The sequence below is a fragment of the Oryzias melastigma genome, linkage group LG22 (genome assembly GCF_002922805.2).
Source record: "Oryzias melastigma strain HK-1 linkage group LG22, ASM292280v2, whole genome shotgun sequence".
NCBI lineage: Eukaryota > Metazoa > Chordata > Actinopteri > Beloniformes > Adrianichthyidae > Oryzias > Oryzias melastigma.
In genome coordinates this window covers 20473116-20500464 of record NC_050533.1, presented here as the reverse complement: position 1 = coordinate 20500464, position 27349 = coordinate 20473116, and the positions used below count along the sequence as shown (strand labels likewise).

Here is a 27349-nt window from a genome sequence, read left to right as displayed (position 1 = left end):
TTTTTTCCCTTGTTTGAATTCAGCTCCATATTTGATTGAAAAAGACAAAACCACCTGAATGGGCAGTTCCACCCTTTAACCAGGAGAGGGCAGTGTTTTCCAAATTAACAAAGTTGCATCTAAATGGCCAAAAAACAGTTTTATCAATTTGCAAAATTCTTATAAAAAGAAAAATAGAAAAGTAAAAGGAAAAAGTGCTCCAAAATATATGAAATAATTGGTCAAGAAAACATTTTTGGAATGTCTTTCGTGAAAGTCAGACCCACTGTGATGAAAATGGTATTTTTGGTGGTTTTAGCATGTTCTTGAAGCCTTTTGTAGACAAATATAAAGAAAATGTAGCTTAAAATTGAATTTTCAAGTATTTTTTTAGTCAAATTGTTGTGATAAAAATATCAGTTTGAAAAGTACACTGAAATACACTGACAAGCTCTCTGCTCCAGAGTGGGGAGGTGGGCGGGGCTTCTCTGCACCATAGTCCCGCCCACAACTGAGAGGTGAATTTCTAAAGAACTGCTGGCGCTCTGCAGAAACTATGTCCTAGAAAATGAAAGGTTTAAATAAAGCTCTGTAGACTATTTTAATAAGTCACGGTGGTACCTTCATTCTCGAGGCAGCGCTTCCTGTCGGCCTCGCTCTCGGCCTTGCGGTGACTCTCCAGGCTCTTGTGCTGCAGCAGAGCCTTCTCTCTTTCCAGCTGCCTCAAGTTCGACTCCAGGCCCTTCCTGCAGTTCACCTGAAAAAAATCAATCACTCCACATTTCTGTCCGCATTTCACAGAAGCCTAATTTCATGGTACTGTGATTTTGTAATTCAGTTAAAGGAAGAAATCTGTGAGAATATGCTTTTTTTCCCTCAATCTCTACAGCTACCGACAAGTGGTTGTTAATATTCAGCGAAACGCTGCAGCTGACAGAATCTGATGCTTTCAGCAGGAGTGTGGTGAAGTGTGAATATTCCGAATGGTTCCTCTGACTCAGCTGAGGCTTCTGGGAAAGTTTTTTTTAAGTGGGCGAGGAACTCATCGCAGTGGAGAAAGCAAGAAGTAGGAGAAGAGTGTTCAGTCTCTTTTGAATGTGAGGGACTAACCTACCTCTTCTTCAAGCTCTTTGGTAACTTTTTCCAAGCGGCTGGCGGCTGTTCTGCAGAGAAAACCGTCATGATGAGCGCTTGACCTGTAAGCTCCACCAGAACAGCTGCACCTGTGCTTCACCCCGTACCTGTACTTCTGCTCCAGATCATCCCTGGCCTGCTTGTCGTTGTTAAACTGCAACTCTAGGTGGCGCAGTTTCTTCTGCAGCGCTACTGACTGAAAACCACAAATGAGGAGAGGTTTAATGACCACCATCACCATGATGACCCAAATTCACTCCCATCTATTTCATCTTTTTTCAAGAAAATAAAACTTCAATCAAAACTTTATTTTTTTTATAATTGTGTTTCTTTAAGTTGACACTCACTAAAACATATTCTGACATATTTTTGGAAACATTGAAGATTATGATAATCCTCGACAAATAAATACATTTTAACCCCTTCACGCTGTAGGCAGCTAGTTTGCAACTTACTGAAAAATCCAGGATTCAACTTAATTTAGCATCACCTTGAACAGAAAAAAACAGTTTTGTTTTTTTTATATTCTATATTTTTTTGGACTAAAAGTCACTCCGAAGTTAAAGTCACAGCAGCCAAAGATTAAATGATTAAGAAGAAAAACTTATATAAGTCACAATTTGGGAGAAACTTATTTAAAAAAAAATACAGGGGGGGGGGACGTTTTGAAAGGCAATAATGGAATAGATAAAAGAAATAGACTGAATTTCTGCAGTATAAGTTTATGAAATATTATTCAGATAAACAGCGTAAAAAACCTCCTAACAAGTCACTTCGATTCACTGAATGCATTGAATTCTTTATCTCCGGTGTAAAACTACGTTTACAGTGTCCTCACCACAGAGCGTTCAAGCAGCCGCCTGTAATAAGAAAGCTATAAAACAGGTTTAAATGAGCGTTTCGGGCATCCATGTTCAAAACTCTCACATTCAAACGTTGCTACGCAAGTTTATGCACATTGAAAGTTGAACTTTGATGAATCAAGGACTCTGATTTGATAGTGACCAATGGATGAAGATCGTTTACATTCATGGAAGTGCCAGTCGTTTGAAAATTGATCATGGAGGAGAAATGAATAATTGCATCTGACTGGAATTCTATGACACTAAGTCTTTCATGTATTACAATAGCTCGCTGTGAAAGAAGAATTCTGGAGCAAAACGGATGAGATTTGAACCGTTTCAGCATTTTGCACAAAGAGTCATCCAACTGTAGGTGGCAGACATGCATTAGCAAACAGTAGGAAAAGAAACAAAAGGAGAAGCCCATCCCTGCTTGTCCAGTGTGAACACCATGGGCTTTACTTGCGTTTGAGAAAGTGCATGGCCAGTATGTCTGTAGCCCAAGACTGAGCAGCGCTTCTTCTGCGTTGCTGTCAGTAACAAAAACGATAAAGACAACCTACAGTGCCCTCTAGTGGTTGTTACTATTAGAATAAATCCCATTTTAGTTGCACCTGAGTATAAGACACCCGCCCCCATCAACTATGCAAAAACAAAATGTGTACACCAAATAATATGGTAATTTGAAATACATTCAGACATTAATATGTTAAAGTCGGTTTGTCCTTATGATCTGTTTTTCTTCAACCACATGTTAAAAAACTTTAAATGAAACGATAGCTATATATGAATTCCCTCCCTGATCCCTGACTATTGAAAAACACTATAGTGGCATGGATTTTAAAAGCAATTTGGACACCGCTTATTACTTTTTTTTTTTTTTAAATGACAGGTATGACGTCACCAGTTTCATAAAGTGAAAATCTAATCAATACGAACATTTTATGACATCTATTTATAACCCCTGATGATACAAATGTGGATGGTTTATTAAAAAACATGTAAATAATTTGTTTTTTTTTTTTGCAAAAACTGTAGTCTATATTTGCTCATCTAGTGAGCATCGACGCACATTGGTTTTTCGCAAAGACTTCTGGGAAGTTACCCTTACTTACTTAAACTTATTTTATTGTGGTTTTAAAATCACAATAGAAGTACGACTACATGACCAAACATATAACACGACCCTGCAATTTATTTCAGTTCATCTGACCTTTCTACATGACAGAGGAGGTTCTGATTGGATTCTATAGAAAACTGAAATGTTTTCAAAACAGAACAGATGGAAATTGGGTTTTTAGTGTTTTTAACATGTAGCACTTTTCTGATGATAGAGGACATAATAAAAGAAAATTAAAATCAAAATTGCATATTTGAGTATTTATTTATTCAAATTGTTGTGAATCAGGAACAGATGAAAAAAAGTTTTTTTAAGAAGTTTGTATTTGTGACATAGAAGCTGATCTGAGCTCTCAGCAACGGAGAGGTGAAGAGGGGGCGGGATTAACCCAACGTAAACATTTCCGCCAGTAATTCAGAAGTGAAATTTTAATGAATTTCTGCCACTCTGCAGAAACTATGTCCTTGAAAACAACTGTTTTATAATTTTTCTTTTTTTTTTTTACTAAAAACAGCATAATCATAATGAAAAGACAACTGGAAACACTTTGAGAAAACATCAAAATATGATCAGTGGAACTTTAGTTAAACTTGGTGAACTTCTTCCCTAAAATCAAAATATAAAAGGCTGCTAGATATGTTTTAAGCTAAAAACTTCAGCTGAACATTTACTTTACATGGATGTGTGTTTTCTTAAGGTGGTGTTAAACCGTAAATAAAGGATTTGGCGGTCCCAGACGATGATAGAACTCAGTCTGAAGTCAAAATGAGTCTTAGATTAGCTCAACAACCCACTCTGAAAGCTGCTTAAGTCTTTCAGTGCAGCTAAGAATGCTAAAATTCTGACAAAACACCAACAAATCACAGGATAAGGAACAAAAATCCGGTGATTTGCAGACTAAATCCGGACCAACGGAACAACCAGACAGCTCGGTTCTGACACACCATGGAAGTGTTTACCTCTCCTTTCAGGTTCTCATTATTCACTGAGGAGTTGTTGGAAGCATTAAGTAACCTAAAGAAAGGAAAGAAGAAAATAAACACAAGTTGAAACCATAAATCCACAGTGGTTCCAGAAATCAACTGGATCAAGAGGCGGAAGACTCACTGGTCTTCTTTGAAGTAGGTGAAGCCGACAAACGGCAGCTGATTTCCGACGAAGGCCTTAGGCGTGGGGAAGGTTTCCACGTCGCCTTTGTCATCTTCTATCTCATCAAAGTTGCTGGTGTCGATGTCGCTGCTCAGCTCAGGGACCACCGGGGCGACAGCTGAGGAGGCGGAGAGAGAGAGAGAGAGAGAGAGAGAGGAAAACGGCGGGCATGAGCGACCGGAGGGAGGAAGTCCTGTGTCAACAAATTCTCCATCTAATAAAGAGCTTGAATGTGTTTGATAAAAGCTGCTGCTCTGAGGAAATTCCTGCTGCAGGTTTTCACGCAGGGTAATCCCCGCCTCCCTTACACAGAGCTTCAAATTTGAGAGCATGACTGCAAACAGCTGCTCTTTTCTAATCCTCTGTTTTTTATTAAACCCTGGATTTCTGAGACCATTGCAATAAAAAACAGGTGTGATACCATGATATGGATGAATGCTTGATGCTGATTGGATGCAGGATGTCGATTCAAATGTGACAATAGACACCTAGAAAAGAAGTAAGCTACCAATTGATCAAGTTCTCCCACTTAAAAAGATGAGAGGTCTGTAATTTTCATTATTAACCTCAACTATGAGAGCCAAAATGAGGAAACAAATCTAGAAAATCACATTGTCTGATTTTTAAAGAATGTATTTGTATATTATGGAGGAAAATAAGTATTTGGTTAATAATAAAAGTTCATTTTAATACTTTGTTATATACCCTTTAGTAGCAATGACAGCAGTCAAATGTTTTCTGTCAGTCTTCACAGACTGTTGCGGCTATTTTGGCCCATTCCTCCATGCAGATCTCCTCTAGAGCAGTGATGTATTGAGGCTGTCGCTGGGCAACACAGACTTTTAACTCCCACTAAAGATTTCCTATGGGGTTGAGATCTGGAGACCAGCTAGACCACTCCAGAACCTTGAAATGCTTCTTACTCCTTCGGTACCCGGGAAGTGTGTTTGTGATCGTTGTGATGCTAAAAGACCCAACCACGTTTCATCTTCATTTCCCTTGCTGATGGAAGGAGATTTTCACTAAAAATCTGATAATACATGGCCCCATTCATTCTTTCCTTTACACAGATCAGATGCTGGAAAACAGCCTCAAAGCATGATGCTTCCACCGTCATGCTTGTTCTCTGGATGCAACTCAGCATTATTTCTCCTCCAAACAGTAGAGTTATTACCAAAAAGTTCTATTTTGGGTTCATCTGGCAATAGGAGATTCTACCAATCCCCTTCTGGATCATCCAAAAGCTCTCTAGCAAACTTTAGACAGGTCTGCACATGTACTGGCTTTAGCAGGGGGACACGTCTGGCACTGCAATGTTTGAATCCCTGGCAGCGTAGTGTGTTACTGATGGTAGTCTTTGGTACTTTGGTCCCAGCTCTCTGCAGATCATTCACTAGGTCCCTCGTGTGGTTCTGGGATTTTTGCTCATCATTCTTGGGATCCTTTTGACCCCACGGTGTGAGATCTTGCAGGGAGCCCCAGATGGAAGGAGATTATCTTAAATTTCCTAATAATTGCTCCACAATTGATTTCTTCATACTAAGCTGCTTATCCATTGTAGATTCAGTCTTCCTAGCCTGGTGCAGGTCAACATTTTTGTTTCTGGTGTCCTTTGACTGCTCTTTGGTCATGGCGATAGTGGAGTTTGTAGTGTGACAGTTTGAGGTTGTGGACAGGTGTCTTTTATATAGATAACGAGTTCAAACAGGTAACGAGTGCAGGACAGAGGATCCTCTGACAGAAGGAGTTACAGAAATCTTGTTTACTTGTAGTAGAACAAATACTTATTCTCCCCCATCCTTTGCAAATAAATTATTTAAAAATCAGACAATGTGATTTTCTGGATTTTTGTCTCTCATAACTATGATGAAAATTACAGGCTTCTCTCATCTTTTTAAGAGAAAGAAATTGCTCAATTAGTGGCTGACTAAATACTTTTCTGCCCCACAGTATATTATTGAGCTGGTTTAAGGAAAGCTAATAACAGGAACAACAGGACCTCAAATAACAGGTGGACACACGTTACTCCAGTGTACCACAACAAGACAGTAGAAAAGATCTCTGTCCTTCAAATGTCTGATGGAGATGCCTGTAAATCTATTACATTTTACCATCAACAGTTTTGAAATGAATTTGTTGTTTATTCTCTAATATTTCTTCTTTAATAATAAAAATGAGAGTAAATATTTTATTATTACTGAAGAAATAGCTTGTTTGTTGATACACATGATCAGAGATAATGGTGGATAAGTCTTCAATAGAAGGTCTGATGCTCACTTTCTCTGACGTTGTCGAACGTCCACTGGTCGTTTTTGAAGAAGGGGTGTCGTTTGATTTCCTCCACGCCGTTTCGGCCCAACCGCACCTCCCTCAAAAGAAAACACCTTTAGGACGGGACGACGGCTTTGCACCGGGTCAAAAAACACACCAAACAGGAAACGAAACCACACAGAATAAATCTCTGTACCGGTCAGTCAGGAAGGCACAGATGATGTTCTTGGCGTCTGCGGAGATCTCCACTTCCTCTGGGAAATGGAGGGAGTTTTTGTGGTCCATGATTTTGCTGTAGGTTCCCACCAGAGAGTCGGCATAGAACGGGGTGTCACCTAACAAGGTAGGATGGGGGGCAGACATGAATGACAAGGAGCTGCATCGCAAACCAATCTCTCACGTGTGATAAGTCCACCGACCAACGAGCATCTCGAAAATGAAGACTCCCACAGACCACCAGTCACACTCCCTCCCGTAACAACCGTCTCCTCCCTGTGATTTCAGCACCTCCGGGGAGATGTAGTCAGGAGTTCCCACAGCCGTGTCACAGCGCACCATGCCAGTCTGAAACACAAGCGGCGCCAACACGTCAGGACAAACCATTCAGCCAAAAAAAGATTTATTTATCACAAAAATCTTTTAAAATTAGGTCAAGAAAATGTTAAAAACAGACATGGTGTTTAGTGGAAAACACTCAGCTGCACATTCAGTTCCAAATACACGATGGTAAACTGGAGGCTTTTATTTTTCTGTCCATAACGTAGGTGTAAAATCTAAAGAAAGCAGTCCCAGAAGGTTGCAGCGTCCGTAAACACTGCCCACACAACTGAGCTGTTTTGAGAGCATGGCAATCTTAAAGCTTTTACCTCAAAGTAACACAAAAAACCCAAAGAATTCTAATATATGTATTTAAAGAGATTTACCACTCAAATAAAAAGTGTTTCTGATGTTTTATATGTTTATTTCTAGATTTAGATTCACAATTCTGTTATAGAAATAAATGTTTAAATAAGTTCAGAAATTGTGATAAGTTCAGCAAAAATCTAATTTTCCTTAATTTGAGCTTTTAAAAAGACCCTATGTAAACATATAGTAAGACAAGACAATATGTTTTCAGCAGCTGTAAGAATCCATTCAACATGTTTTTAAAAATTGGAAATGGTACAGTCTTGATTCAATATAGCTCCTTAAGTGCTATAAACTTATGTTTTATTGGTGTTTTTGTTATTTAAATTCCTATTGTATTACAGAACATACTTAGTATTATTACTTGTTACAAAACAAACCCCCCTTCTATATTAAATAGATATACAGAACTGTTTTTGTTCTTCTTTTGCATCACTTATGCCTGACTTCTTGTAATTGTGTTTAAGATACAATAGGATAATTCCAAAGTCATGAAGACATTTTTATTTTAAAGTGACTTTTTTTCCTTTTTAGATAAATTGATTTGCAAAGGGTTAGGGTTAGCATAACGGCACAAAGCTGCTTTTTTCCGCAACCACATCAGCTAATTTACACTGATTGTATTAACCCTTCACTACTGTAAAGTGTTTCATATCAAGTAGGGGTGTAGGAAAATACTTATTCAATGAAATATCGCAATACTTCCTTTGGCGATACTTGTATCGGTCAAGACTATACTTAGTTATAAATATTTACCATTTTAATAAGTGATAACTATTTTAACCTTAAAAGATAACCATCTATTCTCTGAGAATCTTAATCCTACCATCAATAAATAACTGGGAAATAAACAGATGCAGTTTGAGTTTGTTAGATGGTAAAGGAGGTTAGATAAATAATAATAATAACACTGTCCGGGGGCTCGAGCATCACTCACAGCGTCCATCTTCATGCACGTGCCAAAGTCGGCCAGTTTCAGGTGTCCGTGTCGATCCAGCAGCATGTTGTCTGGCTTGACGTCCCGGTGGATGAAGCCCATGGAGTGAATGGCATCCAGAGCCATCACCACCTCTGCCGTGTAGAATTTGGCCCACTTCTCTGGAACGTCGTACGTGCTGGTCAGGTTGACCAGATCCCCTCCTGGCATATACTCCATCACCATGTAGAGGTAGTGCTCATCTTGGAAGGCACAACACAACTGAACACACAAGCAAACAATTATTTACCAGTGTTTGCTGAAAAATACCTCAACATAATAATTAAAGCAATGTTCAATATTGTTTATTCATTGGCTTCTCATTTTGAACAATCTCCAAATGACCAGTTCCTAAAACAAACAGTAAAAATGCAGAAAACCCTTAGCTTAGTCACAACTGCCCTTATGGGTTATTACGGGGTGTCTGCCAGTGAGAAACTATCAAACCTAAACGGAAAACTTATTTTGTGTGGACTATTAAGATCGACGACCAGCTCGGGGAGCCCAAATATTCTCAAGCATCTTTTTCTACAGGCATGCTGCAGGTGACAAGTTATAGGGAACACTTAAACATCCCACAATGTGAGACATAAGTGTGTTGTGCAGATTTTTCTTTAGCAACATGAAGGGTGTGAGTACTGGCTCCTTCCTGACCGTCAGTAGGGAGCCAGTGCTCAAACCTTATTGACCTTTAACTGGCTCCTTTAGGACTACTGACTCCTTTAGGACCCAGTACTATTAACCTTTAACTGGCTCCTTTAGGACTACTGACTCCTTTAGGAGCCAGTACTCAAACCTTACTAACCTTTAACTGGCTCCTTTAGGACTACCGACTCCTTTGGGAGCCAGTACTCATACTTTACTAACCTCTACCTAGCTCCTTAAGGAACCAGTTCTCACACCCCCATAACCTTTAAGGAGCCAGTTAAACCCTCCTAAATGAGCCAGTTCAAAGTAACTAACCTTTAAAGCGTGGTGTCAGGGCACCATACAACAGCTTCACCCGTACATCAAAAGTTTGTGTGACTTAAATCAGCCTTTTAAATACTTTTAAACACTTACCCCAAGCGCAACAATGGTACATCCCATTTTCATGATAAATGTGGCCGTAAAAGCATCAAGGGAACTGGGAGATACACCTGCGCTCCCATTAAGGTCCAGCAACTCATCTCTAAGACGCTCCATGGACCAAGACAACCCAAAAACCACCAGTATCTGCACAGGTCAACCTCTCATACCGATGCATTTGACTAAGGCTTTATCTTTTACCTGGACAACCCAAGGACTGTTTGCGAATGCCATGATCCCCCTCTCTTCCCAGAAGAAAGCAGAGTCGGAGCGTTTGATCATCTCGAACTTGCTGAGCAGCTTCATGGCATAGACCTTCTGGGAGGCTTTATGTCTGACCTGGATGGCGCAGAAACAGAAAAATAAAACCCTCCAGAATCATTTTGACTAATTGATGAAAATCTTATAACCTAAATTGATGAAGTAAAACTTTAAATATTCACCTTCTGTACCTTCTTAAGTCTTACTTCCTATATTTGGTCAAACCAGAACTTTGGCTTTGTAACTTTTTTTTTTACTTTCTGATTCTCTAAAATTTTTAACCTCTTGAAGTCAAACTAATATTTGGGCTGAACATAGACATTTGTAGTCACAGGGCACCACTGAATTTGAACTTTTTCCTAAGACCTCCACATCTGCCGCATGGCAAGGGTAAAAATGCGATTGCTGTCTCCTGATGACAAATGCAGCAGCTGTCGAATTTGCTGAAAAACGTTTACAAAGATTTAGGTCGCAGCACAGTGGCATCTTGTGATATGTGACCGTGGTCTAATTCACATCTAGTTTCAGGGCCCCAGTTAGGCAGAATTAAGTACTGTGGTAACAGAACCCAAAACGTGATGTCAACACATACAGACACCAGGTCTTAAGAGGTTAATGAAATGTGGAAACCATATATACAAAGAAAAGCCATTTCTGAGCTCTTCCTGTCCATTATTCTTCTAATATTGCTCGTTTCCAAAAATCCCAAAACAATCATTAGTAATCATTTCAGTCATTTCCTTTTATATGCCAACCTCACATCCCACACAGGATGCTATTTAGTCAGCCTTATTGGACCTGACTACACTGTGTTTGTGTTTTTTTATGAAAAATAGATTCAGATTAGACTAAAAATGCAAAAAATTGTGAGAAAAAACAAACATTTCTGGAATAACAATAGAAAACGTACAGATGACATCATTAAACATTATGAAGGTATTCAGCATGAAAGGTATGCATTTATTTAAAGAGTTAAGTTCAGTTGTAGATGAGAGTTTCATTTTTAAAATTGGAGTTACCAGCTGCACTTCACCAAAGGCTCCTCGACCGATCACTTTCACTTTCTCAAAGTCCTCAGACTTCATTTGGAGGTCTCGAAGTTCCTCTGTTACTTTCTCATCTGAAAAAAAAAAATCAAACAAATAGAGTCAGTAAAGCTGTGATGAGGCAACATTCCCTGACAGGAGCACCACAGAAGCACTTACATCGGTTTAAGAAGGTTTCAATGTTTTTGTTTTTGCGTAGCGCCGGGTAGTCCAAGTCCAAGACCAGAGCGTTTAAGGAGTCCTAGAAAAAGAAAGGAGAAGCGTCCATCAAACAGAAACACTATAAAAACACAAATATTTGAATAATCCTGAAATTTGACTTACAACAACACTAATGTGATATTTTAACATCAACCAGCAAGATTTAAACCCAAAAAGAGAAATGGTTTTTGAAAAAGTGTGAGATTCGTTTTGGTCAGACCTTCCTTTGGATCCTGATGAAGCTGCATGTTTACTCTCCATCTTTGTCTGACATTATTATGAAAACCCGTTGACTCACAGCCCTCTACAGAGGCATCAGAAACTGTTGCGTAACAACTTTTACCACAGAAGAGCTTGTTGATCGTGAGGCAACATCATGAGTAATGCCTCATCATGGCAAAAATTTTCTGTTCTCAATGAAAAAATATTCAAATCATAATTCAAAATGCAGCGTCCAACATTTATCCAACTACAAATTGAGTCACGGCTACAAGTTGGTGAAATCACGCTGGCTTTTCCTTTTTTAGCTCTGACACTTTATGAATAAACTCATACGCCCTGAATCATCCTCTGTGGACAAAGTGTTCGGTAAAACAGCAGCTGCCTTGATAGCTCAACACCCACTGCATTTGTGTTTGCGTTTTATTTCCCCTCACTGAACAGAACCAAAGCAGTTCCACGTCACTGCAGTGCAAAGCGTCTGCATGAAAGCATTGAGGCTCACAGCGTTTCATTCAACAGCGATCAGCCCGACTGACCGCCGACAGAAACAAACACCGCAAGCAGGTGAAGCCCTAAACAGAAGCATTAGACTGACTCCATCCCATCCTCTTATTTTGAGTAAAGACGCCCACTTCAATTAAAATAGTATTAGTGGGGTTTTTAACATGTTTTTGTGGCAATTTTCTGATTACGGAGGACTTGTATCTAAAAAAATTAAGCTTAAAGCTGCACTTATTTATTTGAATTGTTGTGAATCAGTAACAGATGAAAAAAGTGCAGGTTGAAAAATATCATATTTGTGACGTGGTAAACACGCTGGGCGGGACACAGGCCCCCTCCTGCTCCATTCCAATGCATCCACTTACAGACAAATAGATCCATGAACGTCTTTGTTTTCCTCGTCCGAGCTGGAATCTGGATTAAAACTCTACATCTGGATAGCTCCAAAATTGCTAGCCATTTTTATTGCACTGTTAATGTTAGCTTGGGGTTGTGAGGGGCTGTTAGCTAGTGGTAGAGCGTATAAACAGAGAGCTCTCAGTAACAGGGAGGGGAAGGGGGGCGGGGTTGCTCCATGTCAACAACTTAGAGGTGAGTTTCTAATGAACTACTGCTGCTCTGCAGAAACTATCTCCAGAAAAATGACAAGTATTTTTATTTTAGCTAGAAATCGCACAATCATAATAAAAAAACAGTGGGAACGCTTTGACAACAGATCAAAGAAGATCAGAGGAACTTCAAAAGTTATGATGAACTTTGTGATGTTTGGGATCACATTGAACCTCAACAAAGTTTTCCAGCAAAACATTTTAACTTCTAAAAATATATTATTTAATATACGAGTTAATTCAATCTGACTCTGATTGATATCTATTTATTTTGGATGTAGTTTGTTTCTGTGTCACCAAATGAGATTATCAGAATAGAAAGATAAGAAACCACAATTTAGTTTCAGATAAATGTTTAATGCTTGGTTCAAATGATAAAAAATGTTTTTTTTTATTGTTTTTTTATTCTGTAGTTGAAGCCAGTGTGACACCATGAAGATACAAAGATCACAGATAATTTTGTGAAACCAAAGCGATTCCAGAGAAAACTGAAAGTCCGACTCAGATCATCTTTTTAGAACATAGTTTCTAAACATAGTTTCTGCAGAGCTGTAGTAGTTTATTAGAAATTTGTCTCTGAGTTGTGGGCGGGGCTGTAGGTGCAGAGCAACCAGGCCCCCTTTCCCTACCCTGTTGCTGAGAGCTCAAAGGACAGAGCCTGACCCCATCCATCGTATATTCTGCATCACAAATACGCTAATTTTCCAATTACATTTTTTAATCTGCTCCTGATTTACAATGATTTGAATAAAGAAGTACTCAGAAACGCAGTTTTTAATTTATAAGTTCTCCATCATCACAAAAATGCCACTAGAACATGTAAATGACAGCAAAATCATGATTTTTTTACCAGCGTGGGTGGTTAAAGAAGATGCTGAGACGTAGTTGGTGAAGCAGTTTTTACTTTTTTATTGGTTGGGGATTTTTTCTGATGTTCTCTATTTTTCCCCATCAGCCTCTTCTCTGCTAAAACTAGTTCACAGCGTTCCTCGCTACGTCACCCCAGCTTCACTTTCCCTACTGAAACGCTGACCTCACACAAAACTACTATTTAAGGATAAAAACACACAGCGGGGGGTGGAGAGTGGTTTCCGGGTGTCTGTGCGCGCACATGTACGCGCACGAGGATCTCCCAAAAAGCGTGGTAATACAGGAAATGATCCACCCCACCCCAGGGCCGGCAGATAATTTTACTGTGTCATGAAGTCGACTTCTGTGCGCGAGTCATTTCCTCTGAAGCGGCGCGCTTCGCTGCTACTGCGGAGGGGAAAAAAAGTCAAAAAACATTCCTACTTTAACTATGAATTATCTTTACTCTGATTTAATTGTTTTGGATTCTCCTTCCATAAAAGATTCAGAACTGGTCTTCATGTAAGACCTTACATTTCAGTAGGACTTTCATTTTGTTAAATTTAATACTCAAAAGCTTTCCCTTTAAGAATTTTTCGTTTTTTTAACCACAGACATTTCCACCATTAAATGCTTCCTATAAACATATTTGCAGTGCATCAATAAAAAAGGCAGAAGAATTAAAAAAATGCGCAAAAGGACTAGTTCTATTGGGAAGCTACTTCGGGAAATAATTCAATTATTTTGTCCAAAATAACTTAAAAACAATTTTGACTTTATTTAAATACACATACATTTGTATTTGTTCTTGGAAACCACAGTCTTCATCAAACTAAAAATTGTGTGTTGTTCCAAAGAATCAGTGTTAGGATTTAGAATGGATACTTTTATTTTGTAGTTCCACTTCCTGACCACTCCATTAGCTTTAAAGGACGCCACTTCCAATCACTTCTAAGAGTAGTTTATCTGCTTTGAGATCTACTTCTTGCTATGTTTAATGTCGACAGAATGAAGACGATCGCATTTCCTGACTTGATCACAAAAACGGAATGTGGTTCTGAGTAGTTTCAAAATAAAACGGTAATTATAATGTCAGAGGAAACTAACAGCTTTGATCAAAACAAACTCGAGATGAAGTGTTTACACCAACACGGTTTCATCTTTCAAGTGCCAAACTTTGCAACAAATTCAGGAAAACATGACGCTTAAACATTTATCTGCTTTTGACCTCAAAGCTGAGGGTTTATTTGTTTAGGCTACAAGCACCTTGAATAAAACTAATGAGCCGTTTGATTGATTTGAGCCTTCACTATAGTAAATCTGAGTTTTGAAACAGGTAAACCTCTTAACTTGAGTTTAGATTTCCTAAATGTAGTAGTTAGCAGTTAAAGGAAAAGAGAAATTGCGGCAGCAGAGCGGTGGTTCTAAGAAAGTGTTCACAAGACGACAGCTTAGTTAGAGGACGGCTCCACCCCTTAGGTTCATTAGTTACTGACACAGATTTTTCCAGCATCCTGCAGGAGATTAGCACAGTAACGGCCACAGGAAGTCAAAAAAACGGACACGAAAATGTGTGGGGCAACAGTTGTAGGAACAAAGTTTTAATCATCTGATCACGTGATTGGAAATGAGGACAATCACGTTGGAATCTCCCGATGATTGATCAAATTTTTTTTTTTTATTTATTATTAATTTGATCAGCGCTTTATATTTTCTCAAAAGGTTTTACAAAGGTATCGGATCAAGAGTCAGTATCAAAATCAAATGATTCAGAATCAGATCAGGGTAAAAAAAAAAAAAAAAATTCTGATCGGGACATCCCTAGTTTCAGCAGAAGATTGGTGCCGTTACAAGCTGTATGCAGACCATTGACAGTATAATCACTGGACATAGCAACCCCTTCAACCCTGATGTTCCAAACAGGAAGCTCATCCTGGTTTCAAGAAGACTAAAGACCCATAGACTTCAATTGAAAAATAGATATTTCTCAGTCATTTTATTTATCAGAATAACTCTTCTTTCACTAATAGATTCTTTTTAAAATATTCTTTGAAATAATAATTTTTTAACTATATTTTTTTCATTGCAAGTTATTGAAGACTCACCAATCAGAGGCCTCAGTGAAAGTATGTGGTGCCTGCTGGTCCCACTTCAAACATTTGATTGGCTAATTCTACCAAGACTGCTTTAAGCTTTACGTGGCAAACTGAACACATTCTGTACAGGAGACACTAAATGAAAATGGTCTACAGCCAATCAGTACGTGGAACACAGAGCACTGCTTAAAAAAATCAATGCAAAATTGCATTGAAAGAAGTAAACAAAACATTGAGACCACGAAAGATGAATACAAGTGGAATATAAGATATCTATTCTAATTTGATTCTAGAATATTAGACAAAACAATGGAAAACATATAGATAATCTCCAAAAATTCTGGAAAAATCTATCATGTACAATTAAAAAAGAGATGAAGATGTAGAAAAAAAACAACAACTTTCTGAATTAATTGATGTGGGAAGTTTGACTCCACCACAACATCCTAACCACGTTTCTTAAACTCGTTTTATGAGTGAAAAGTTTAGCCGAGTCATTGTGGCTCCACCAGACTGTTGCTTAGACGCGCTTCCATTAACAAGTCCTTCAGCAGACAGAAATATCCGTCTTATCATTAGGAGTTGCTTCTATAACAAAGCTCCTTATGTTTGCAATACTGCAACTCAACCAGAGAAATGATGCACGGTTGCTTGGCAACTCAATAAAAAACCCAGAGATGAGGGCAGCCGCACTAACAGCGGAGCAGGAGTTTATAAGAGCTTTTTTTGTGCACACTCTACACACTTTTCCATTTTATTATCTATTATCTAGCCAACTGTTGACATTACTGCTCGTTTCTATTCTATAAAAACTCACATGGATCCACAAGCCAGAAATGCCATTGATACTAACCTGGAAACAGCTAAACATAAACTGAAATAAAACATTCATCATCATGCAAAGACACTAAAAAAAACAATTCTCCTAAAACCCATCCCGACAAGAGAACGTGCGGAACAAAAAAAAGAAAAAAAAGAAAACAGGCAGCAATGTTTTGGGCTTTAAAAGGACTGGGTAGAAAGTTAATGTTATGATTAAATTCCTGCAGCTTTAAAAATAGTTGCAAAGATAAAGGCTGTGCCAGGCAGAGCGCGCAGACTCTCCGAGAGGGACACCAGCGCAGGAATGCTGTGCTTGCAAACAACAGTTCATATTTCTACAGGGAATAACAAATTCTTACGTCTAACTCGATGGAGCCTTCAGACAGATCTCTGTGCCGTTCACATTTTGTTAATGGACATTCAGAGGAAACATATCCATGAAAAGTATCAAGGAAAGAACCAGTTGATCATCCTCTACTCAGCCTTAAATGTGCACGTCTAGAAGACGAGATGTTCACTAGTTTTCCTAAAGAAATCTGAGGAACATCACGAGCAGCGATTGACTCCTGATGGGTTCAAATAGTCATTCTATACAGAAATCAGGTATTAGAAGCTCAATGAACTTTTTTAAAAGTTTGACTCATTTCTTTAAAAAAGCAAAAACTGTCCTCCCACTTTAGTCAAACCAAAGAAGAAAGTCCTACATAAAAAAGTACAAACTACCAACTTATCTCAGACTTTATATAAACAAGCAAAATCCCAGACATCCATGAGAATCAAAGTAAATAAACAATTTAGGGAAATTTTGACAGAAATGTTTGGCTTTTTTTTTTAGAGTCAAGGAAGACTCTAAAAATGTCTTCAAACTTTTGAAGTGCCAAAGACAATATACTATAGATAGATACATAGCAATGGAAGTGGTGCTTCTAGTTTTATGCCATTGAAGTCTGACCTGAACCAAAGAGTGCACCATAGAAAACCAGGTCTGACTGAGGATAATTCATCTATTTCAGTTGTTTCGTCGAGCTGTCATAATTAAGCTGCTCGATTTCTTCTCAGAACACAAATGTGAGTAAGTGTAAAATCAAATTAAAATAGCTAAAATTGCACTAAAGTAAAAATAACTGTCTCCCACCATAAAAACCATGTGGCTTTTTTCCCCCACAACCCAGAAAACAAACATTTATGAGACACATTTTTATTCTGACCGGTTTATCTTTGACAAAATCTGTTAGTCGTGGTCAAAGTCTCAATTACATTTATGTTTTGTTAGTTTACTAGGGAATGAGCAAGATTAGCATTGCAAATAATCACAAAAATGTAATTATCAGTAACTGAATATGAACATTTCCGTTAATAAATCTCATCAATATGACAATATCATGAAGGCCGTAGTAATACTGACGGACCTGCAACATGTTTAGCTGCCAGTCTTCTGTTATTAAATGAGGAGTTATTGTGAAGTCTGATTCTGTGGCGATTGAAGTCCAAGTGTCACATGTTAATGCTGTCCCATCAGCTCTCACAACTGCTGCCATGACTTCAGCTTTTGTCTCAGTATATAGTGCTGGGTTGACTGTGTCAGTGAGGATCTGGCGGGATGCTGTATCTCGCCTCTAACACATGGAGCAATGTTTGGAAGCCCTCATTCTCCACCACAGAATACAGCCTCGTGTCCTTATGCTAAAAAAGCTCTGATTGACTTTATTTGCTTAACCTTTTCTGATGACAAAAGAAGTGTCTGTAGGATATCAAATATGTTTTTTGACTTAGAAATGCTCGCAGCAAAACTTGTTACAGCCACACTCATCATGCCAGTACCACCCGAACGGTTCCTACCCTCAATGTGATTTTGCAAATTTGTTGTGTTTCCTACACATTTCATTTTGGTGCGACAAAACTTACTCACTGCCGACTACAAGGTCAGTCATGCTTGTGCTCTTCAAAAAATGTCAGAAGAAAGAGGAATTAAAAAAAAAAAAAAAAAAAAAAAAAAAAAAAAAATCGCCCCAGGTTTAGTTCTGCTTATTACTTTTACTTTAAATTATAATAATGTTTCGATTAACGATGATTTAAAATTCATAAAATGATTCAGAATCATTTATAGATCATAATCAATGCATCTAAAAATCAATTATTTACCCCACCCCTGGTTTCCGATAACCACAGCATCAAAACACTCATCTCAATGGGAAAACTCAAAACTCTGAGGTCTTCTTTCATTAAAAATATCTCTTTGGAAAAAAACAATAATACAAGCTGACAGCAGAAGATAAAAGGTGGTCTTTTTCTGTCGTCTCAGCATATTTATCCATTTTTTTCTATGCCGAGGTTAACTTTGAGCCTGGTTGGAGTGAGATTTCATTTATTAAAAATTGAACTGTCTTCTTCATTTGCTTAGTGCTGATTTAGCCTTTGGTTAATCCCCAAATCCAATTAAATTATCCTTAATTGACCAACTTGTGTTTAAATTATGGGCTTAACAAATATTGGCAAAAACATGATATCCTTGCATTAACACAGTAATGCTCCACAGAGAACCAATACTCACTGTCCTCTGAATTGGCTGGAACTATCCCAAAATCAGAAAAACAATTACCTAATATTTGTAATTTTTACTATAAAATCTGTGACATTAAGCGATGCAAGTAAATATTTGTTTCCATTCTACCAGGGAGATGGATTGAAAGTGCCAAAATGAAATGAACAAACCACTGTTTCTAAAATTATAACATTAGGCCACATTTCCGCTCCAATCATTTGGCAAGAAGAAGCAAAAATGTGTAAATAAATCATTTCAGTTCTGGCAGAAACCTCTCGAGGTAAATATGCCAGTTTCACCAGGGTAACTCTGCTGGTGTGAGCACAATCGACAATACCCAATGATTGTTGTTAAAGAGAATGAAAGCTGTGTTCAATCAAAGACGTTTGATACCGTGCGGTATTGTTCTGCTGCTGCCGCTGCGCCACAGCAACAGAGTCTGTGTGAAGCTAAGATAAACTGAAAAAGGAGCGTGCTTGAGAAACGTATGCAAATGTGTGACTGTCCGGGCTACTGCGTGGATGTGCGCGAGCTCGAACGCTGCGTAGGAGGTCGTGTTTCACCGTCAGGTCAAGATGAAATGATAAGACAGAGGCCAGATGGATGGCTTAAGCGTGGGAGCCTCCTGTTCTCCTCGATGCTCTTCTTCTCACTCACACCCTCATTTGAAACTAAAAATACACAAAGCTTCAGCTGTCCGGCTCACAATCAAAGGAGGAGATGCTGCTTTAGACGGGAACAAAACGCTTTCCAGCGAGCAATCATTCTTAACCTAAATGATCTTTTGCATAACTCAATTTATGGCCGTCACTTAACGACGGAAAATGTTCAGAAAAGTTCGTCAGAGCTGTATTAAGGATTAGGCCTTGGTTCTTTTGAATGAAAATATGCCATTGACTGAGTGTTGCAGTAAGAGCTGTTGATCTCAGAATTTCATTTGTAAGCTCTGTGTAAAAAAAAAAAAGAAAACCCTCATATTATGGTAATTAACTGTTTGAAGACGATTTCATTAATGTACAAGTGTTGCTCCTTTCAAAATAAAACATGTTTTTGTTTTTTTTAATGGTATGCTATTGACTGTATATGAGAACTGGACTGAGTAACCCTCCAGTCATGGAAACGATGACTAAGACTAGTCCGGACCAATCACTGCTTACTGTCATCGTCTGGCTAAAACAAAGCGTCATAAAAAATGGTAACTGAATTGACTTAATTTCGCTGGAGTCAGAAGTGAGGCATAAAAGTCAATAGTTATAACTCTGTTTATTTTGCTTAATGCCTTATAGTCTGAAAAATGTGGTACCTTGTTTTCAATGTGCATTCAGGGTCTTACAATTCAATAACCACATTTAACCAACATATTTTTTTCAGGTTCTTCCATACTTTTCATTAATTCAGTATACCTTAATCAACTATCACTCTATTTTATTTGTGTAAAACAGAAATAATTGCAACACATATCCCACACACTTCACCATGGCGAAGTGTGAGCCATTGAAAAACTCAATTTTACTCAACGTTACATTATCTTTTCAGGGAAAAAAAAAACAGTTTTTAGAGATAAAGAAAACTGTATTGTGCTTTTCACCAACATAGATAGCAGTTGTCACCAATTTCTATAACAGAAACAATTAGATATATGTTTTATAAGAACATTTTCAAACAAATTCTTCAATGAGTCACACATATCTAACAAAAATTATTGCTTTCTATGATCCAAACAGTTCTCAAAACAGTTGTGGAAGTGTGCATTGAAAAATGCAACAGCAAAGGAAACTTGTCTGGCTGTGTTAGAGTTAAAGGGAAGTTTTAATTCCTTGATTGAGGAACAACCGCTGGCTTCTTTTCCTCCTCTAACCAGGGAGGAAAACGTGTGAGGTGCTGACGCTTGTTGGTAGTGCTGCTGTTTGTGTTTCATTATAGTTGTACATAATTTGCAAAAAGAAAAGATAAATCTTTTATTCCACTTTGGTGTTTGCTAAAACTAAACTGCTTCCAGATGATTCCCTTTAATCCTGATGAATAAATCTCACGCACCCTGAAAAAATCTGAGGAATAGCTGCTGCCATTGCGTTTTTTTATTTTTTATTTTTTTACCGCTGGCTTGTCCCAGCGTTTATGTTCCAGTCACATTTTTAACATTTACAGATTGTTATCTAATTGTCATGCTTCACATTGTGATGGATCAATCAAACAGTGAATCAACTCCCCTTCTTGAACAGAGTTCCCTCATGTATTGTTGCGGTTACGTTCCATAAATAACCCATGATAGGTGAAATATGCAAAAGTGTGGTACGATACAGTCCAGTCAATTCTGGTGACCGTTTTCACTCAGTTGAGCCTCGCTTCCACTAAGCGGTTTGTTTTCATGGCACATGCGTGGTGTAGACTGCTATCGTGTCATCGAGTCATTGCTGTAGTGCGACGACTGGAAACCCAACGTTTGCAGTTCCACAGCAGACCAGCCCTTGCTGTTGTTTGCAGCCATTTTCAATGTAGACTTTTGACCAGAGGAATACAGGAAACCGCAAAACCCCGAATGCTTACAAACATTGGAAACGTTGGCTTAAATTAGCACTATATTGGCACTTTCTAATGTTGTCATCACTTTCTGCCAATCAACTGGTGGCTACAGTGGCTCCGCCCCAACTGTTCAGTTCCATTTTTCCATGGACATATGACTGATGGGGCCCCTCAAGAGGTACGGTTCGGTACTGTTTATTAGGTCCATTTTACAATGAAAATGCTCAAAATACTGGATGCACTCAATCAAACTCAATCGTACTGGGGACCAAAATCCTAAACACACCGTAGGTCACGGCCTGAACAGTGTGAACATTTATGTCCTTTTTATGTTTAAATATTTATAACATTTTATATTTGTAAAATCATACAAGCTAAAAATAAGTGCAAGATAACAGTGGGCCATTAATAACAACAAAATAAAATGAGTGGATCCAGCCCCTGTGTGGACTGGACCATACCACACAGTGGAAACGAGACATTAGACTCAAGGGTGGGCAAAGGGGGAACCGAACCTGAAATCTCCCGATCAGAGGTTGACCACTCTACCTCTGCACCACAGCCCCTCCCAGAAAAATAAGCCGAATAATAAATTAAAAAAAAGGAATAGAAAAACAATAAATTAAAAACAAAGACCTGATCATGGTCAAAGATTTGAATAAATGTGGCAAACTGAACATATTCTGTACAGAAGATATGGCACCAAAGAGAGTGATTGACAAGGTCAATAAATAAATCTGCAAAACAGCAAGTCCACGAAAGGTAAACGACGATATAGGAAGGGAACACAGTAAAACCTAACCTGGAACATCTGACTTGTTGGTGAACTTGTGTATCAATGGCATAAAGTTAGCTCCTAAATCGAGCAACGGGAAGTGGAAATGGATCAAACCAGCAGCGTTTGTTCTACTCAACCAATAACTTCAGACACTTAAAACTCTATAGTTATAGGCTAGAATCCGTTTAAAATGCCTCCTTACAAATGTTTTACTGCCCTTAATATATTTGCCAAAAATCAGGAAATTTAATTCTAACCATTTTCCTGAAACATTACTTTTAATCAGGAACGTTTCAACTAAAAAAATAAAAATCTTGGGTGGTCTGTGAATGAAAATCTGAAGGAGGAGGAGGTTAATACAGCCGCTCTGGTAGATTTGTAAGAGTCAAGTTTGCAAACAAGCATTTCTCTAGTAAGCTGGCTCTGCCCTAAAGCGGTGAAATCCGTCCCCGATTGTTTTCTTTTCTTCTTAACTAAGGAAACCCAGAAGCTGCATAACTGACTAAAGACGACATCCTGACGACGGCGATGCTGAACGTCCTGCACTGGAGGACAGCAAATGCCAAAAAAGACCACAGAGAGGCCCGATGGTCTCACCAAAGGAGGTGTGGAGCAGAGACTGGTTTGTTTTGAAGAAAAGGGAAAAAAAATAATAATTGGCCGGGGCCATCGTCCCCAGTGCCTTATAAGGCAGTGTTTCTATCCAGCAAGCGCACTGAAGCTGGGATCGCTTCTGCCTGCCTGCCTGAGAGCAGTTCTGCTGCACTCCAGAGATGAAGCAGTGCATCGAGCCGACTCTCAAGAGGACACGAGACGCAGGGTTATCCCCACCTCCCTCACCGTTACCGAAGACTGTCTGTGGAGGGAGGGTGGCTCTTCCACAACATGGGGGGTCAGATTTGTTAAGAAAGAGAGGGATGTTTTACAAGTAAAAAGGTTGGGACAAATCAAAAATTGCAAAGTTGATGCGCCCAAAAAGGAGCAATATAACATTAAAAAAAGTTTGTAATTGCTACAAGGAGATGTTGTAGAAGGCATCAAGCCAACTTTTGGTGATCGGTATCTTCTGATTTTGCAACTGCAGCTAAAACTACCTGATTTTGAAAGGACGAGCTCAACGAAGCAGAGCAAAAAGATAAAGCTAAACCGAGAGGGGGGAACAGTGCAATCACTCAAAAGAACTCAGTTGAGCCTTACGCACATAGTAGCCAACTTTTCCCCTCAATGAGGTCATTTCCTGCAGGAGAGCTAGCAACTTGCATTTTTTTGTAATCAAGTGTCCACATTTTTTTTCTTCAATCTCCAAAATGCCCTTTAAATGCTTGCCCTCAACAAGTCCTGCTTGTGCTTGGCAGCACTGGGGTGCACGCTGCCAAATAATGATCAGCAGAGTTTACACAAGAGGAATGTTGCAGAGAGCTCAGGTTACACTTAATGAATGCTGATAGAGGTTATATAGTGAATTGGAGTCTTTATAGCCATGGCATATGGCTGTAAAGGCATCCTTTATTCAATATTTGAGGATAACTCGAATCTCTTTAGACATGGGGGTTCATTTAGGGGGTGAAAATTGTGTTTTTGTGTCTTTTAACAAGTCCTTGTGGTATTTTTCTGATGATTGAGGCGTACTTAAAGAAATTTTAGCTTAAGATTGCATTCCTGAGTATTTCTTTATTCAAATTGTTTTGAATTAGGAGCAGAAAAAACAAAAGAGAAAGAGAGGCTACAGTCAGCAAACTGCAAGCTTTCTGCTCCGTTCCATTCCAATACATTCACTTGCAGACAAATAGATCCATGTACGTCTTTGTTTTCCTCATCTGAGCTGGAATCTGTCTTAAAACTGCACGGTTGGATAACTCCAAAATAAGAGACAAATTTCTGATTAACTCCTGCCGCTCTGCAGAAACTGTCCCAGAAAATGACACGGGCATAATCTTAATCAAGAGAAAAAAAGATCAAAAAGATGATCAGAGTTGTACTTTTAAAGATATGCCTTTTAATGTTATTGTCTGAATAAAATATTAGCCATTTATGGAATACAGTAGAAGAGTCACCTGATCCTAGACCTACAGCTACCTCTTCAAAAATACTCAAAAGATCCAACTTTATTTTGACTAACAACCAAATATTTAATTTAAAAAGCAGTTTTCAAGAGGACAATTCAATAAGCCAACAGTTCACTCTTCTTTGTCTTTTTTTGTAGTTGCTAAGCTACAGAGGAAAAGGATTCATGATTCACGGTTTACAAGAAATGAGGCTAAGGAGTTGTGATGACATTTCAGGTTTGCTTGTTTTTTATTTCACCTGCACAAAAGGGACGGCAGATTTACCAGTTTTTTTGTGTGTTTTAATCCCACACAGAAAAGTCTCATTTCAAACAACAGCGACAGGGCAACTAAAAATGGAAAACAGCAGCCATCCACCCCCCCTTTCACAAGCTTCCCACTCAAGCTTTGTCTGAAACACTCAACACCTCTGTCTTCCCGGCTCATGTCCAGGAAGTAAACACCACTGGCATTCAGGAAAGTTTTCTGCAGAAAGCTTTGAGGGTGGAGAAGGACTGCTTTTTGTTGTACACAAGGACGACAAACTGATGGGATGTGAAGGAGGTCCTGAACGAGATGGGACCAACTGCAAGGTAGACAGAGATTATGCTTTTTCAGTGAAGCTACGTTCACACTGCTCCTGGAAACACACATTCAAGTGATAACCTTCAATGAGAAGTGTATGTACACGCTAGCGCTGTGTATTCCCAATAATTGCCAGAATCAATTTGATTTGATTCACCGGAGCCTGGAATGATCAGATTCCGTTTATTTTTTTTTCAATCCACTAAATTGAATTCAATTCAAATTTTGAGTTTACACATTTAAATACATTAGTTTTGACAGACCCAATCCGAATTCTTCCCTTCTCCCTTCCCCTCCATTTGAAGGGGCAGTTTAAGTGTAAGTGTGTCCAGAAAATGTAATTTTGAAATACAACCCTCCAAACGGAGGGTTATGAAGTCCTCCCCCGCGAGGCTAAACCACGTTGCTCTGAGAAGCGATTTTCTTCAAGTGGGTGCGCTCTGCACCACAGACATTTATATTTATTTTTGTTGTAGCAAGACTTTTTTAAAGTTATAAAAGTGCTGTTATGTATATTCCAGCATTAGAAGCTCCACTCTAACGCTAGCGGACCGGCAATTATTGGTGACATCATCGACTAAAGTGATGTCCAAAATATAAGACACTATTTCTTCATAACTCTCTGTTTGGAGGGCCAAATGAAGGGGAAGGGAGAAGGGCTAGGGAAAGGGAAGAATTCGGATTGGGCCATACTTTAAAAATCTATATACATGTTTTGAACATATTTATATTAACCGGGGCGGGTACAGTTCACATACTTTAAAATGTATTAGCGAAATAATAATGAGATTGGTAATAACATACAGTGTTACATGGATTCTGAAACAGAGAAGCTCTGACAATTGTTCTCCTTTACCTGCAGGGTGTTTCAGTTTGGCCACTAGGTGGCGATGGCACTATAGCATTACAATATTTTTAAAAAGAAGAAGAAAGTCTGCGCAAAAAAATGGTGCTTTAAAAAAGGAAAATTCATGTCTGTGAGTTTATAAAGATGTTAATTTAGTCAGCAATGTATGTTTAGGTCGACCTAACGTTAGCATTGGCCATCCTATGGGAAATCCTATTATACATTAGCCTCAAGCTAGCAGACTTTAGCTTCATGCGTTAAAGCGATCATTTTTTTTATGAATCAATTACTGATCTATTAAACTTAGATCAATTCACATCGATTAAACCCAGCCCTAGTACACGCAGGTAATTGCAGGTTTCTGCCTCTAAAACTTCACACTAAGCATATTTTCAGGATTGTTTTACGGCTCTATGTACAAAACGCAAGGCCATTGAATGGGCACTGAAAGTTAAACCAGGTCAAACTTTGACTAATCAGGGACTCGATTTGGTAGTCACATTTGAATGAAGACCCTTTTAATTCACGAAGTGCCAGTGATTTGAAAATTGATCATGGAGAAAAAATGAATAACTGTGGTTTGTGTCTATTTGGAATTCAATGACATCAAGTCTTTCATGTATCGGAATAGAGCTGTGAAAGAAAAGCCAGGAATAGGCCTGTACAATAAATCGCTAATTTATTGTCATCATGACATCAGCCAGTGCAATAAATGTATCGCAAAAGACGGCATAAATTACGATAAATAACTGCTTATTTCTCAATGGAAGTCTATGGGACTTTGGCCTTCTTGCAACCAGCGGGTACTTCCTATTTAAAACACAAGAGGGGAGGGGTCGATCAGTCCATTGATATACATGTCAATGCCATAATCATAATAATAAAAAAAACACTGGTAACGCTTTGAAAAACAGATCAAAAAATGATCAGAGTTGGTCTTTAAGGGGTTTACAAAAAAATTAACCAAACCTTTAACCTTTTGACGCAATCATTTATTCCCAGCAATTAAAAAGAAAAATTCACTTATATCTTTGCTGTCAAGTAGATGCTAAATTAAAGAAATTTTGGAGCCTACTGATTTACATAAATCCCCAAAAGCAGAAACCTGTTTAGAACTGGAGGTTTCCACTGATCTTGTACCTTAATCCAAGTAAGAAGCAGAGTGACATCAAGCAAAAACACACACAAGGCCAAAAGCTTCTGTAAACCCTCTGGAAAATGCCATTACCAGCTGGAAGCAAACTGGGATGAAAATTCTCTTTTGAGCCCAAAGTTATGGTATGCACTGGTGTAATGGAAAGGCTTTTTCCACCATCTAATGCAAGACAAACACGCCTGATATATCTGCTGTACCTCCACCAGAAATGAACGGTTTCATCCCACACAAATCTTTAGACTGGTGGCGTAGCTTTTTTATCCATTAAACAATAAAATAAAATAAAAAGTTTTCTAATGTAAGGAGAGGAGAAGTGACTTTCTGAGCTGAGGTTGTCTTGTTTCAGACAAAAATATACAGCGGATGCTGCAAGCAGCAGTCAGATCCACAGCCTCAGCATCAGGCTGCAATGCCATTTCCTTTAATGGCATTCTCTTGATTCACTGCCGAACGACTCATCACAAAAGTCTGGAACAAGCTGAGTCACTTTTGGACCATTTTCTGGAGGAAAGCTGCATCAATACAAATTTACTTTCAAGGTAAAGAAATGCATGACTTTGGACCACAGGGTCATTAAAGATCCACTCCAATTAAAATCCTGTTTTTGGTTATTTTAACATATTCTTGAGGCATTTTTCTGACGATAGAGGACATATATAATAAGAAAATTAATCTTAAAATTGCATTTTCAAATATTTCTTTATTCAAATTGTAGTGAAACAGGGGCAGCCAAAAAAATGTAGCTTAAACAAAGCTTGTAGCTATGATGCTTCTATGGCAAGCCACAAGCTTCACAAGATGTAATCAACGTGAATCATCTGA

At 38.5% G+C, this 27349-nt stretch overlaps 1 protein-coding gene across 1 annotated transcript in view; it reads right to left on the bottom strand.

Moving 5' to 3' along the window:
- The window catches only part of rock2a (rho-associated, coiled-coil containing protein kinase 2a), a gene marked incomplete in the record, with an annotated part of 42392 nt that overhangs the window by 11334 nt on the left and 3709 nt on the right, over positions 1-27349 (bottom strand). Inside the window, 12 exon segments of the mRNA XM_024291207.2 lie at positions 601-736; positions 1094-1142; positions 1221-1309; positions 4035-4089; positions 4183-4342; positions 6502-6593; positions 6692-6830; positions 6915-7059; positions 8339-8599; positions 9647-9784; positions 10726-10826; positions 10912-10993. Of these exon segments, the coding sequence (XP_024146975.1) occupies positions 601-736; positions 1094-1142; positions 1221-1309; positions 4035-4089; positions 4183-4342; positions 6502-6593; positions 6692-6830; positions 6915-7059; positions 8339-8599; positions 9647-9784; positions 10726-10826; positions 10912-10993 (1447 nt within the window).